The sequence below is a fragment of the Cucurbita maxima genome, unplaced genomic scaffold (genome assembly GCF_002738345.1).
Source record: "Cucurbita maxima cultivar Rimu unplaced genomic scaffold, Cmax_1.0 Cma_Scf00023, whole genome shotgun sequence".
Lineage (NCBI taxonomy): Eukaryota > Viridiplantae > Streptophyta > Magnoliopsida > Cucurbitales > Cucurbitaceae > Cucurbita > Cucurbita maxima.
Window position 1 is genome coordinate 566058 of NW_019272039.1, and position 12889 is coordinate 578946.

At 36.2% G+C, this 12889-nt stretch overlaps 3 protein-coding genes across 7 annotated transcripts in view; 2 read left to right on the top strand and 1 right to left on the bottom strand.

Annotated features, from left to right (window-relative positions):
* Positions 1 to 1214: 1214 nt before the first annotated feature.
* On the bottom strand, positions 1215 to 3548 carry LOC111497274 (9-cis-epoxycarotenoid dioxygenase NCED3, chloroplastic-like). The gene has a single exon (XM_023148031.1). It carries the CDS (start codon positions 3218 to 3220, stop codon positions 1469 to 1471), a length of 1752 nt encoding a protein of 583 aa, XP_023003799.1. The 5' UTR covers positions 3221 to 3548; the 3' UTR covers positions 1215 to 1468.
* A 5841-nt stretch (positions 3549 to 9389) lies between these two features.
* On the top strand, positions 9390 to 9713 carry LOC111497400 (VQ motif-containing protein 10). Its single transcript, XM_023148187.1, has one exon. It carries the CDS (start codon positions 9390 to 9392, stop codon positions 9711 to 9713), a length of 324 nt encoding a protein of 107 aa, XP_023003955.1.
* Positions 9714 to 11227: 1514 nt separating this feature from the next.
* The window catches only part of LOC111497030 (glucan endo-1,3-beta-glucosidase 11-like), a 2086-nt gene continuing 424 nt past the window's right edge, over positions 11228 to 12889 (top strand). For 3 of the 5 annotated variants that reach the window (XM_023147643.1, XM_023147644.1, XM_023147646.1), the window contains exons 1-2: positions 11228 to 11296; positions 11377 to 12389. In XM_023147643.1, coding sequence (XP_023003411.1) covers positions 11257 to 11296; positions 11377 to 12389 — 1053 coding nt within the window. In that variant the 5' untranslated portion in view covers positions 11228 to 11256. Of the gene's footprint in view, positions 11297 to 11376; positions 12390 to 12464; positions 12594 to 12771; positions 12874 to 12889 lie in introns of those variants that run through there. The other 2 variants (XM_023147645.1, XM_023147642.1) reach the window with 2 other exon arrangements.

The window sequence follows — 12889 nt, forward strand, 5'->3', positions numbered from 1 at the left end:
GATTTTAGGACCCAAAAAAAAAAAAAAAAAAAAAACTCAGAGTTCATTAGTTTATTGCATGCGTAATTTCCAAGAACCAAAAATTTAATTTAAATAATAATAATAATAATAAATTTTGTTAAGAGAAAACTCACTCAACTTAGAGAAGAGACCACAAATTTGAAAACAACAAATTCCCATATGGGGATTTGATTGATTATTATAATACCAATAAAGAACAAAAAAACTTGAGGCAGTGATTGCGCCAATTAGACCCAGAAATGTGTGGGTGAAAATTATTGTGCACAGATAATAATAATAATCAAACCCATCATTTTGGGGTTGTAATTGATTCTAGTAATAAGGTGAAGACTAAAAGTTTTTTTTTTTTTTTTTTGTTGAAATTAACATATTAGGATTGAAGGAGCTTGGAAATTACTCATCTAAATTTATTTTTATTTTTAAATTTCAATTTATTAGAAATTTCTAACGACTAATTGATTCCCTAACAAACAAACTCATGACTTTACCGGCAAAACAAGTGGAAAAAGTTGAATGAATTGGAATCGGTGGAAATGGGTGGGTGGAAAATTGTAACTTTTTTTAAAAATAATTTAGAAAAAAAAAAAAAAAAAAAGGGATAAACGACAGCCTTTTTTAAGTTCCGACAGTCAAAAGTCGGAGTGAGAGATTCAGTGTTGAGAAGAAAGAAAAAAAAAAGGAGAGATTTTGCTGACTTTTTGGACAACCTACGACAAAGGGCAAGTGGGACTCTTTTGTTCCTACCAATAATCAAAATCATACGCCTAAATTAAAAAATTAATCCTACGGCCAACATTTAATGTTCGGCAAAGTTAATTCATTATTATTATTTATTATAATTAAAATAAAGTTTCTCCGTTTTGATTGGATTTCCCGGCTAGTTCAATTTTGTCTCATATTATTACTATTATTATTATTATTCTCCAAGTCTTGTGTTTCCAAACGTGAAATTTAATTACCAACCGACCAACACTTTATTAAAACATTTTTTGGAAAAGACACACTGTTTTTCTAACTTATTCTACCTTCCATTCCCACTTTAGTGATAATTACGTTATTAAATCCAAATTCCCAATTCAATTGCTTTTTGTTTCTTTTACTAAATAAATAAATATATATATATAATTAATCGAATAAATCCAAAAAGAATAATATCTACAACACTCCAAATATTTTATTTTTTACAGAGCGAAAACAGAAACCAGCTGAGCTCGAAATCGACCGAACTGTCCAAAAGCTACAAGCTGGGTTTTTTCCTCTACAAATCACTCCGTGAAATAGAAATAGAAAAAAAGAAAAGAAAAGAAAAAGAAAGGTTGTTCAGATTTTAATGCGAATAGGAGAGAATCCGGGGAGCTGTTTGTAAGCCATCCCACAGGTAATTTCTCCATCCACTCATAAAATCTTGGTACAGAGATTTGTTTAAATCAATCAATCAATCAATCAATCAAGCTTGATCTCGCAACTTGTTTGCGTCCACGAACGTCCCATGAAATCCATACGGCACTCGCGACGGTAATTTCACGGTCGCTTCCACCTTCAAATCCATGGCCTTCACTATTTGCAGCTCCGATTTCCACGTCCTCTCGTCGTGTACAAACACAAGAATGTGCCCATCGTCTTCTTCTTCTTCCTTCTCTGAATTCACCTCTTTCGGTAAAAGGAACGGCTCCCCTCCGAATTTTCTACCGCCGTAAATGTGCTTTTTTACCTCCCCTGTTACCAAATCAACCTTAGCGAACCCCGAAACCTTCGGCCATGGCTCTGCAATTGCCAGATACGCGTATCGGGTTTTCCGCCCTAGACGGTTTCTGTTCACCATTCCGGCTTCTAGATTCACCTGTTGCTCCTCCTCGGTGATTATCGGCCGCCGTGTGGACTTCCCCGTCCTTAAATTAAGGCGAATTTCCGATAATACACTTTTCAAATTCTCGTCGCACTCGTTGAAAATCGAGTCCGGTGGCGTCATGCACGACCCGATCACCACCACCTCCTCTGTTTCCGCCTCCTCCCAAGCATTCCATAAATGGAAACAGAACGTCTCCGGCGACTCCACCCAGATTAAATCCTTCGAATCGGTTGCATTTTTCGGGAGAATCCCAAATCGGGATTTCTTGTTCTTGTCGTAGATCACCGGAGATCCGCCCTTAACCATTTCCTGAAGCTTGAATACTACCTGCTGGTCGGGGATGATGACGAAATTCTCGGTTATGGCGAAATCGTGCATCATCGTCGGAGTTTGGAGAGGAATTTCGACGTCTTTGGATTTGATTCCGTCGGGAGAGAATCGGAAGTATTTGAGATATGGTTTATGAACGACGTCGTAACTAAGCGCGTACATCTCTCTGGAAACTGGGTCCACTTTCGGGTGTGCGATCATTGTGGATTTAAGCTGCGTGTTGAAATCGTAACGGCCCACGGTTTCTAAGTCACCCGAGGGCGTGATACGCACGTGGTACGGCAAATCGTCTTCTGACATCGCCAGCAGCCGGTCGTTGAAGAACACCAAACCGGCGTTCGCCACTCCTGTTCCATTTCTATGGTCGACGAGCCCGAACAGCCCTCGAGCGTAGAAGAGGAGCAGCCGCACGATTCCAGAGTGACCGTGGAGTTCGCCAATGGCTTTTGGGAAAATTGATCGCCCGAGTTTCCGTTCTTGGACCAGTCGTTGGGTTTCGGTGAACCGGCAGGCGTAGCTGGCTGAGCCGTCATTGATGGAGACGGCGTGGACCATGCCATCGCCGTCGAAGAGATGGTGACCAGCGGTGGGCTCGAAGAGAGGGTTGGCTCCGTTGCGGATGTATACGCCGTTAATGTAGTCGGGGATGGTTCCGGTGACAGGGAGATTGTGTTTAATGGGTTGCTCCGGTACCGGAGCGAAATTTCCAGAGATCTGAACACGTGGGTCGGCGGTTTTGGGGAGTGGGTGTTGAAGCTCGAATGAAAGTAAGGCGGATTCGACCATATCTAACGCCATGGAAGCAGTTTTTTGAAGAAAATTCCAATCGGAAATAGAAGCTTTGTTTTTTTCTTTGACAATCAGCTTGTTGTTAGAAGTAGTTTGGTCGGGAAAATGAAGAACAGAGGGAGAGTGAAGAACACACTGAACAACGTTATTTCTACGATTGGACTGTTGCCTAATCTTAATATTGTCGAAACAAAGTGGCTTGAATAAGGACGAAGAAGAAGAAGCCGCCATAGCCTAGATTTCGAAGTGAGTGAGTGAGTGAGTGAGTGAGTGAGCAGCAGGCAAAATTGCAGAGGAAATAATTTTGGAATCAGAAAAGAACAAAAGAACAAAAAAAGAGAGGGATTTTGGAGAAGATAAGGAGAGAAAATGAGGTATAAATAGAGGCGAAGCGGTGAGGGAAAGAGCAATGAAGGGGTCCACGTCAGACATTTTACACAACACCACGTGGTTGTCTTGTCCTAAAGGCACTTGGTTTTTTGCTATTCAAACCCCCTCCCCATATATACGCTAACTAATTCTTCCTTTACTTTTTCCCATTCCCATTTTTAAATTTTATTCTCCGATCAATACTATGAATTCATTTAAATATGTTTATTTATGTTAAGAGATGTGGGTTTCATATGAATTAATTTCGGATAATTTGAATAATCGCTATTTAAGTAAAGAATCACTCAAAGGTTATGGAGATATTTTTTCTCATAAGCTAAACATGGTCAAAGAGAGAGATTGAATTCTCCGTCCCTCCCCACTCACTTTGTATATAAAATGCGTAGAATATTAAGTGGTATTTAATTAACAAATATTATAAAAGTTGGATAATTTTTTAGGACATTTTAATTTAATATTTATAACAAGGTCGTTTTTGATAGAGAGACAATCCCGCCTTCGGTCCGCAAAGGCGTCAGGCCGAACCCACGTGGCCGTTTTCTGCGTGGCTTTGAACCACATCAGTTCCGGCTCGTGGGACCCACTTTTTCTTAAGGTTTAAGGCCACCACATTCCCAACTTCAATTTTTTTTTTTAATAATTGATTTGGGGTTTTTATTAGTATAAAATAAGTGAGTTTAATCCAAAAATATATATTAATTTAATTAATCCCCACGACCGTCGTCTATCTTCTTGATTTAATTTCATATTTAGTGACTAATCTATGGGACACGTAGTCAGAGAGTTGGATAAAATAAAGCTGCCTTCCCCCCTTTACCACTCCCATTAATTAATTTATTAAATTTTGTCAAACCCAGAATTCTTGTAGTTAGTTTTGGATCAAAAATTATTACTATTTTTTATTCAAAAATTCTCTTAATTTTTAAAAAGTTTCATTCACACCTAGATACATCCATTTTTTATTTTTTCTAAAATTTAAATATTTTAATTTATTTTTAAAAATTAAGTATTGCACAAATATTAATATTAAGGATATTTTTTTATTTTTTTTTATTTTATGTTTTAACCTGTATTTTTGAAATAAAATATTAATAGTATTTTTTAAAATATAGATAAATGCAAAATTTAGAGATATTTTTATTAATTTGTTTTTTTTCTTCAATTTTAAAACATTTTTATGAACAAGAATTTTCACAAACAATAATGTTCGAGTTTATACCTATTGTCTAAAACTTTTGGGGAAAGGAAAGGAAATAGTTTTTAGCGGTTGGCCAACGTTCCCCTGTGGACCGGAAGAATGAAAGTGATCGAGTTTGGCTTGGCACTAGTACATCAGCCCTTCTAATTTTCCTTGACATTTATATTGTATGGTAAGTCGGGGATATTTTTCTGGGGCTAAATAATGAATATATTATATGGTTCTAAGTATTTTTTTTATATATTATTATATTATTTTTATTATTACATTATGGGGTAAAATTGTATTTTACGGCTAAACCACTACCTTAGATAAGGCTTAAATTTAGTTATAATATAATATAATTGGATAAACAACATAACATAATTGTATATTATATTTTTATAAATAAATCCTGATGACCTATAGGGCAACTGCCGTACATGATTTGCACCCAAAATCTTATTTAAACTATTTTTTGTTTTTTTAAAAATTAAATATTAACAACATCTTAATGCAAGATTACGCGTGATTAGGCGTTTAATTAAATATATTAAGATGATGGTTAGAAATATATTTTTGTTAATCTTAAGCCGTAGTTAGGTAAATTGATTATAAAATTAAATTATTTTTCTTAATCTTAATGAGAATCAAATGGAATTAAACATGGTGTATGGGTATTGGGATGCAAATCATATGGTCCTAAAATTATATATTTAATTAAAATTTGTGGATAAATAAGGACTAATAATGGGGGGGTTGTCTAACAAGAAATCAACTACCAACTGCCACACCCACCAACCTCTCAACGCACCCCCATTAATTAAGCCACTAATTAACTAGCTTTATGCTAATTAGCTTGTTAAATTAAACCTAGATTAATGGCAACGGTGGGAGTCCATTTCTTGAAGGAAACGAAAATGTATTCTTTTTCCACGCAATTCCAAAGAGTTGGGTATAAAAAAAAATGGAGTCTTCCATACGTTTTTTCACTTTTGAAAATAAGTTTGAAAATAATTTTAGCCAATTTTTTTTTTGACGTTTTTTAGCTAATTTCTGACTATTTATTTATTTAAACGAAACCCAACTCAAATCCGTTCATACGAGTTGGGTTAGCTGATTAATTTTTCTTTTTTTAGCTCGATAATTAGAAGGATGGTGTGATCTTTCATATACAGATAGATTAGCCATAGAACAAGCAAAAGATTTAGGGATTAAAAAGGATAAGATTTAGGGATAAAAGAAGCAAGCAAAAGTAATAGAACTAAAGGAAGAAAGACAAGATGAGAAATAAGAATCCATTTAAGTGCCAAGGTCTATGGAACAAGCAAAGTAATACAATATCATATAATATTTGAGCTTCCAAAACATGTCAAAACCCACTCCCAAGTGCTCATTTTATGGTATTAATAAAAGTCTTTGAAATGTTTGGTGGTAGTGACCACCTCACTGTCCTGACTTGTCCACTTGAATTTGGTGAAATGACTCACAAATTCATATAAACACACAAACTTGCGTTTATATATGATTTGTTTTCAAACCCATTTGTTCTAAAAGTTCATGTCATTTTTCCACTTTAAATTCTTTTTGAATTTCTTTGTGTTCAAACCCTAATTGCTCATGGAATTCCACGACCCATTTTTCGGTTTTACCTAAATTTGTTTTCTACCACTCGTGCTAATAAGTTGTGCATGAAGGGATCTTCACATCTTCGTGCTTCATTTATATCTGTGATTTTGATAGGCCTTAGACGAGGTTTATCTTTACAGATTGAACACAGTTCAGGTAGAAACTAAGTTCGTTTGGCTATACACGTTGTCCATGCAACTCTAACTAGCATAAATTAGAATGGAGAAGATTGCAATCATAAGTTTGTATGATGATTCAAGAAAAAACTAACGTTAGGCCTGCTGAAGTTTGTTCAGTTTTAAGCCGACTAGAACGACATTCTTTACACATGAAAGAACATGGAGTCGTGATTCATAAAAAATGTACACCTTGATAACTCAATCATAAGACTTCAAAGGTAAGAACATGTTGAAAAATTTGTGTTTGTCGGTAGATAAAATAGTCATTTCACAGAAAATGTAAAAGATTGTCGAGGTCATTAAGTTTTTTTGTAAACAATTTTTCGAGATAGTTATCCGAATGAATTTTTTCGTCCTAAGATACAATTTGAAAACGTTTTGGTAAATTTTGCTTAAATTGTATACCGAACCTTTTACTTTATTTATATGAACTAATATTTTCTTAATTAATAAAAATTATACCTAACCCCCTGAATTTCTAAATATATATATTTAACAAAAAAATATCCAGTAATATAAAGAATATTTGTTTTTTAATATTAAATAGTGCATTTCACTCGCGCATTGAATTTACCAATTAAAGATATTGCTGAAAAAGTTGTTATAGCTAACTTGGGCCGAGGAAAAAATGACCTAAAGGGAAAGCCGTCGATGAATTTAAACGGCCTTTTACAACAGGGGCTGCGAAGAAAAGGCATGAATTTAAGCGGGCCTTTACCCCACTTGGGCTGACGAGAAAGAGGCCTAAGTGGGCGGGAAACGATAAATATAAACGGGCCATTAATACAATTGGGCCGAAGAAAAGAGGCCCAATTTGACAGGCCATCAATAAATTTTAACGGGCCATTAATACAATTGGGCCGAAGAAAAGAGGCCCAATTTGACAGGCCATCAATAAATTTTAACGGGCCTTAACCACACTTGGGCCGAAGAGAAAAATGGCTAGATTCGCAGGCCATCAATGAATCTCAACGGGCCTTTATCAGACTTGGGACGAGAAGAAAAAGCCTAATTGGGCAAGTCATCATTGAATTTAAACAGGCTTTTATCCTACATGGGCCGAGAAAAAAGGCGTAATTGGGTGGGACATCAATGAATTCAAACGGAACTTTCAAATAATTGGGCCGATGATAAAAGGGCCTAATTGGACAGGCCATCAATGAAATTCAACGGCTTTTAATACACTTGGGCCGAAGAGAAAATGGCTAATTGCACCGGCCCTCAATATATTTAAATGGCCCTTTCCCACAGTTGAGCCGAAGAGAAAAAGGCATGATTATTATTATTTAAATGGCCCTTAACAATAGTTGGGCCGAAAAAAATGCCTAACCAGGCGGCCCATCAATGAATTTAAACGGGCTTTTACAACAATTGAGCCGATGAGAAGAGGGCCTAATTGGGCAGGCCATCAATGAAATTAAATGGGCTTTTAATATACTTCGCCTGAAAAGAAAAGGGCGAATGGCACAGGCCCACAAAAAATGTAAAGGGCCTTTTGAAACGGGCCTATACCAGACTTGGGCCGAAGAAAAAGATCCCTAATCGGCCAGCCGTCAATGAATTTAAACGGGCTTGACAATATCTGGGCCGAGAAAAAAGGCCTAATTGGACGGGCCATCAATGAATTTAAACGGGCCTTTATCCTACTTGGGCCGAGTAGAAAGTGGCCTAATCGGTCGGCCGTCAATAAATTTAAACTTGCCTTTACCATAGTTCGGCCGCGACGAAAAAGGCCTAATTGGGCTGACCACCAATTTATTTAAACAGGCCTTTATTCTACATGGGCCGAGAAGGAAAAAGCATAATGGTTAGGCCGTCAATGAATTTTAATGGGCTTTACTACACTTGGGCTAAAAAAAGGCTTGAATTTAAACGGGGCTTTATCAGATTTGGGCCGAGGAAAAGGCGTCCGAAACAAAAGGCTTAACAATAATTGGGCCGAAACAAAAGGCCTAATCCGTCGGGCCATCAATTAATTTAAACGGGCCATGACAACACTTGGGCCGATGAGAAGATGGCCCAATTGGGCGTACTATCAATGAAATTAAACGGGCGTTTAATACACTTGGGCCGAGAAGAAATGGTCCTAAATGGGTAGGACTATGTATGATTCTAAAAGGACGGTCTTGTTTTTTGCTCGGGGAAACAAATGGTTGGTCTTCTCCAGACATTCTTAAACTCCATGGCGCTGTCGGGATAGGGCGCTTAAATTCTCCTCCACTTCTTCTGACGCCTCTTCAATGGCGTCGGGAGAAATGGACCTTCCCCGGATGATGTTGGCGCTCTGAAACAAGGTATTCAAAATGGGCTACACCCTCGAAATCTCTCTCCTACGGCCTGTTCGCCGCCGCCGCTCGGATAAGTCTTAATACAAGCACTCTAAGCTTCTTTCAATTTTGAGTCTTTGGCAGTGAAGGTCCTTAAAGTCGTTTGGGCCCATCGCAAACAGCACTTTAATACCATCTTAAGAACTTCTTCTAAATTGACCAACTCTACACCAACTCTGCCATTAATCCATCGATATAAATCTTTTGACCCTTTTTATTCAGCCAACCAATCATATAGTATTCCCAATTTCTTTCTTTTCTTTCTTTAATTATTCTCACTGTTCTCAACTCAAAATTTTATTTCTAAAATAATAATAATAATAATAATAATAAAACATGTTCATTTTAATTTAACTTAGTTTACAAAATTACATGATATATAAGGGAATTTACTCACACCCCTATGAAGGGATTCCTTTATGAAAGGAAGGATTAAGGAGAAAGTAAAAGTTAATTGAAATCGTATGAGGCAACATTACAATCCTGCATGGAGTTCAACGACGACAAATCAAAGACTCCCACTTGACTTCTTCAATATTCTTCGCATGCTGCCTTTGACTCGGTCAACTCCCTCCATTTTTCTCAAACGGTCAATTCATTGTGCCTCTCTCACTCTCTATACTAATATATAATCCATACAGAACCAGAACCAGAAGCAGAGCAAAATTATAACCTTAGACATTCTTTCCTTTCAAAAGATGGCGAACTCCAAGGCGGCGGGTCCAGTGAAGGTGGTGTTTATTGAGTACCACCATATTCAGACCGACGTCTCAAATTTCAAGTCCGTCGTTCAGACCCTCACCGGCATGAATTCCACCGCCGGTGGAAACACCAGGAAGAAGCCGCGAGTGGATGAGAACATTATTGATGTAAGATCAGCCCGGTTTGAAGAAAGTACTGTAAGTTGTGAGACCGATACGACGTCGTCTGTGCAGAGCACGTCGTTTGAGGACTTGGATCCCTTGCTGCTCAAGCTCGAGCTTCCTTCCATGGAGGATCTCAACTGGATTTGGGCTGATTAAATTTACATTTTTGTAAAACATATATTATATTTTATTTTTTTCCCGAGACCGCGAAATATTCGGGATTTTTTTTTTAATTTATTATTTTTCAAATTTATTCTCGACTCTTTTTTTTTTCTCTTTTAAATTTGGTGTTGTTCTAAAGTTGCGGTTGAGAAAATTATATTAAAAAATAAAATAAAATTAACAATAATATAGAAAAATGACTAAAAAAACACAAGACGTAAATATATTATAATGATCAGTTAATTCATATTATTAAAAAAGAAAAAACGAAGACACGTCCTAACAATAAAACCAGTTTGCGTGCCGCCGTCAATTTACAAAGCAGCGAAGCAGTATGACGTGTCTATTTCATGATTATTTAAAAATAAGTGGACGTCAACTTTACACGTAACAACTGTTTATCCAAATAGAAGCCCGCCAAGTAAGGCCCATTTCCATATCTACCAAAAAGCCCATTTCAATACAGGCCTGAAAAGGCCCATTTCAATAATGAGAATTTTTCGATTAAGCTCTTGAATATGAATTATTCAATAACACAAGTCAAATAAGCTACGCTGATTTTGACATTTATGTAATTTATTTATTTATTATTTTTTTTTTTGTAATAATCCACTCAACTATAATATTCATAAATAAATTTGTGTTCTACTCAATTTATATAATCGATTCCAATAACAAATTAAATCTTACTTTTCATTTTGACACAATAGTTGAGATATATTCTTCTATCTTTTTAATTATAATTGAATTGTGGCCTAGAAATCAGCCCAATGGCGTGGGGGCGACGTGGCAACCTTAGAAAAAAAGTAAATAAATAATTTATTTGCTAAAATAACCCATCTTGCTTTTCATATCTCTTTCTGAGCTTATCTTATCAGTGTATCTAAACCCCTGGGGGGTTTTCCCTTTTGAAATAAATGTAGGTTTAAATTTATATATAAATAAAAAAAGGCATTAAATATTTATTTTGTTAAAAGGAAATTAGGATGCATGTGAAATGTCTATTCATTGCCTCCAAAAAATATATGTATTCATTGAATTATATAACCACCTTTAACAAAGTTGCACAGTGGGTCCACTCATCCATAATATTTGCACAAATATACACATCTATTACTAAATTCAATAATTTATAAATGAAAAGAAAATTAAGTTTAATTACATATAATTGGATTTTCATTTACATTTTACTTTACCAATATCGAAAAGAAAAATCTGAACCGACTTTAATTTGGTCATCTTTGCAGACCAAATTGCAAGTAAGAGTTCTTCATCAAGGACACTCTCGTAATTTCCACATCCTTATCCAAACATCCAAAGCCAAGTAAAAGGTACGGCCACCAACCTAATTAATATTTATAATCTATACATCGTATACATAATTATTGATATTATGATCTTTTACTGAATTGCTTGTGTACTAAGAAAGAGATGGTTTATTGGACCCATTGATGATGGAAAAAAAGAAGATTTCATACCATTTCCCATTGGTATATAGTACCCATTATTTGCACCCAAATCTCTTAACTCTTCTGCCATGATCCATTCTTTTCTTTTATTTTTCCTTTCATTTTCAGGTATGAGGAGAATATTTTGTTTTTAATTTTAATGTAATTTTTGTTTATGTGTTCTTATATTATTGTTGTGAGTTTGGCAGGAGTTCGATCTCTAGGTGTTAATTATGGCCAAGTTGGTGATAATTTGCCATCACCGGATAAAGTTTTGGAGTTATTAACTTCACTTAAGATCTCAAAAGTGAGAATATACGATACAAATCCACAAATATTGACTTCATTTGCCAACTCCAACACAGAGCTCGTTGTGACCATAGAAAACGAGATGCTAACGCAGCTTTTGGATCCTCAACAAGCCCTCCAATGGGTTGCAATCCACATCAAGCCCTATTTCCCGGCCGTAAGGATCACCGGAATTGCGGTCGGGAACGAGATATTCACCGGGAACGACACGGTGCTAATGGCGAACCTCATCCCGGCTATGATTGCCATTCATGAAGCGTTGGGGGAACTAGGGCTAGGTTCGTACATTCATGTCTCAACTCCAACATCCTTGGCTGTTCTTGAGGAATCCTTCCCTCCTTCAGCTGGTAGCTTCAAAGGTGAAGTGTCAAGCTACATTTCACAATTTTTGCAGTTTTTGTCAAGAACAAAAGCGCCATTTTGGATCAATGCATACCCTTATTTTGCTTACAAAGATAACCCTGATATCATATCTTTGGATTATGCGCTTTTGAATCCCATGACTTACTTGGTCGATCCTTCCACTAAGCTAAATTATGACAATATGTTGTATGCTCAAGTAGATGCAGTGATATTTGGTATGGCAAGGCTGGGTTTTGATGGGATTGAAGTGAGGGTTTCAGAGACTGGGTGGCCTTCAAAAGGAGACTTGGATGAAATTGGAGCAAATTCTGAAAATGCAGCCATTTACAATAGGAATTTATTAAGAAGACAATTGGCAAATGAAGGGACTCCTTTGAGGCCAAATTCGAGGCTCGAAGTATATCTTTTTGCTCTGTTTAATGAAGACATGAAGCCTGGGCCAACCTCTGAAAGAAACTATGGTCTCTATCACCCTGATGGAACTATGGCTTACAATATGGGCCTTTCAACCTCTTCTGCATCCATCTCTTTATCTTCTTCGGCCACTAAGGTAAGTTCTTTTTCACTAAAGCAAAATTTATAAAGTTTTGCTTTTAATTTCATTTTTTTTTTATTTTTTAAACAGACAACAGCAATGGAAAATAGAAGCTTAGTGTATTGGATGTTTGTGTATTTGGTGATCAGTTTCCAGATTATTCTGATAAGAAGACCGTTTTAGAGGAATTAATGGGTGATTAAGGGTTTCAAACATTAACCTTAGTTTCTAGAGTCGATTTGCTGTAAAATTCACTAAAAATGGCCTTCATTTGATTCTTCTGTAGCCATTATTAATTATTAAATTTTTCTTCATATACACCTCACTCTATTTCATTTGTTTAGTGTTATATTATTATTATCAATATCACGAACTTTCGAAGCCTAGTCTATGGTAGGGAGCGTCGACAAACAAAATGTGAGTATCCACACGGTCCGGGAAGCATTATACTAACTTCTGAAAAGACTATTCGACTTCGAGTGGCTTTGACATCCAACAAAAAAAAAAAAAAAAAA

Excerpts from the sequence above, each read along its gene's own strand:
- LOC111497274 (XM_023148031.1), bottom strand. The coding sequence starts at position 3,220 with ATGGCGGCTTCTTCTTCTTCGTCCTTATTCAAGCCACTTTGTTTCGAC.
- LOC111497400 (XM_023148187.1), top strand. The coding sequence starts at position 9,390 with ATGGCGAACTCCAAGGCGGCGGGTCCAGTGAAGGTGGTGTTTATTGAG.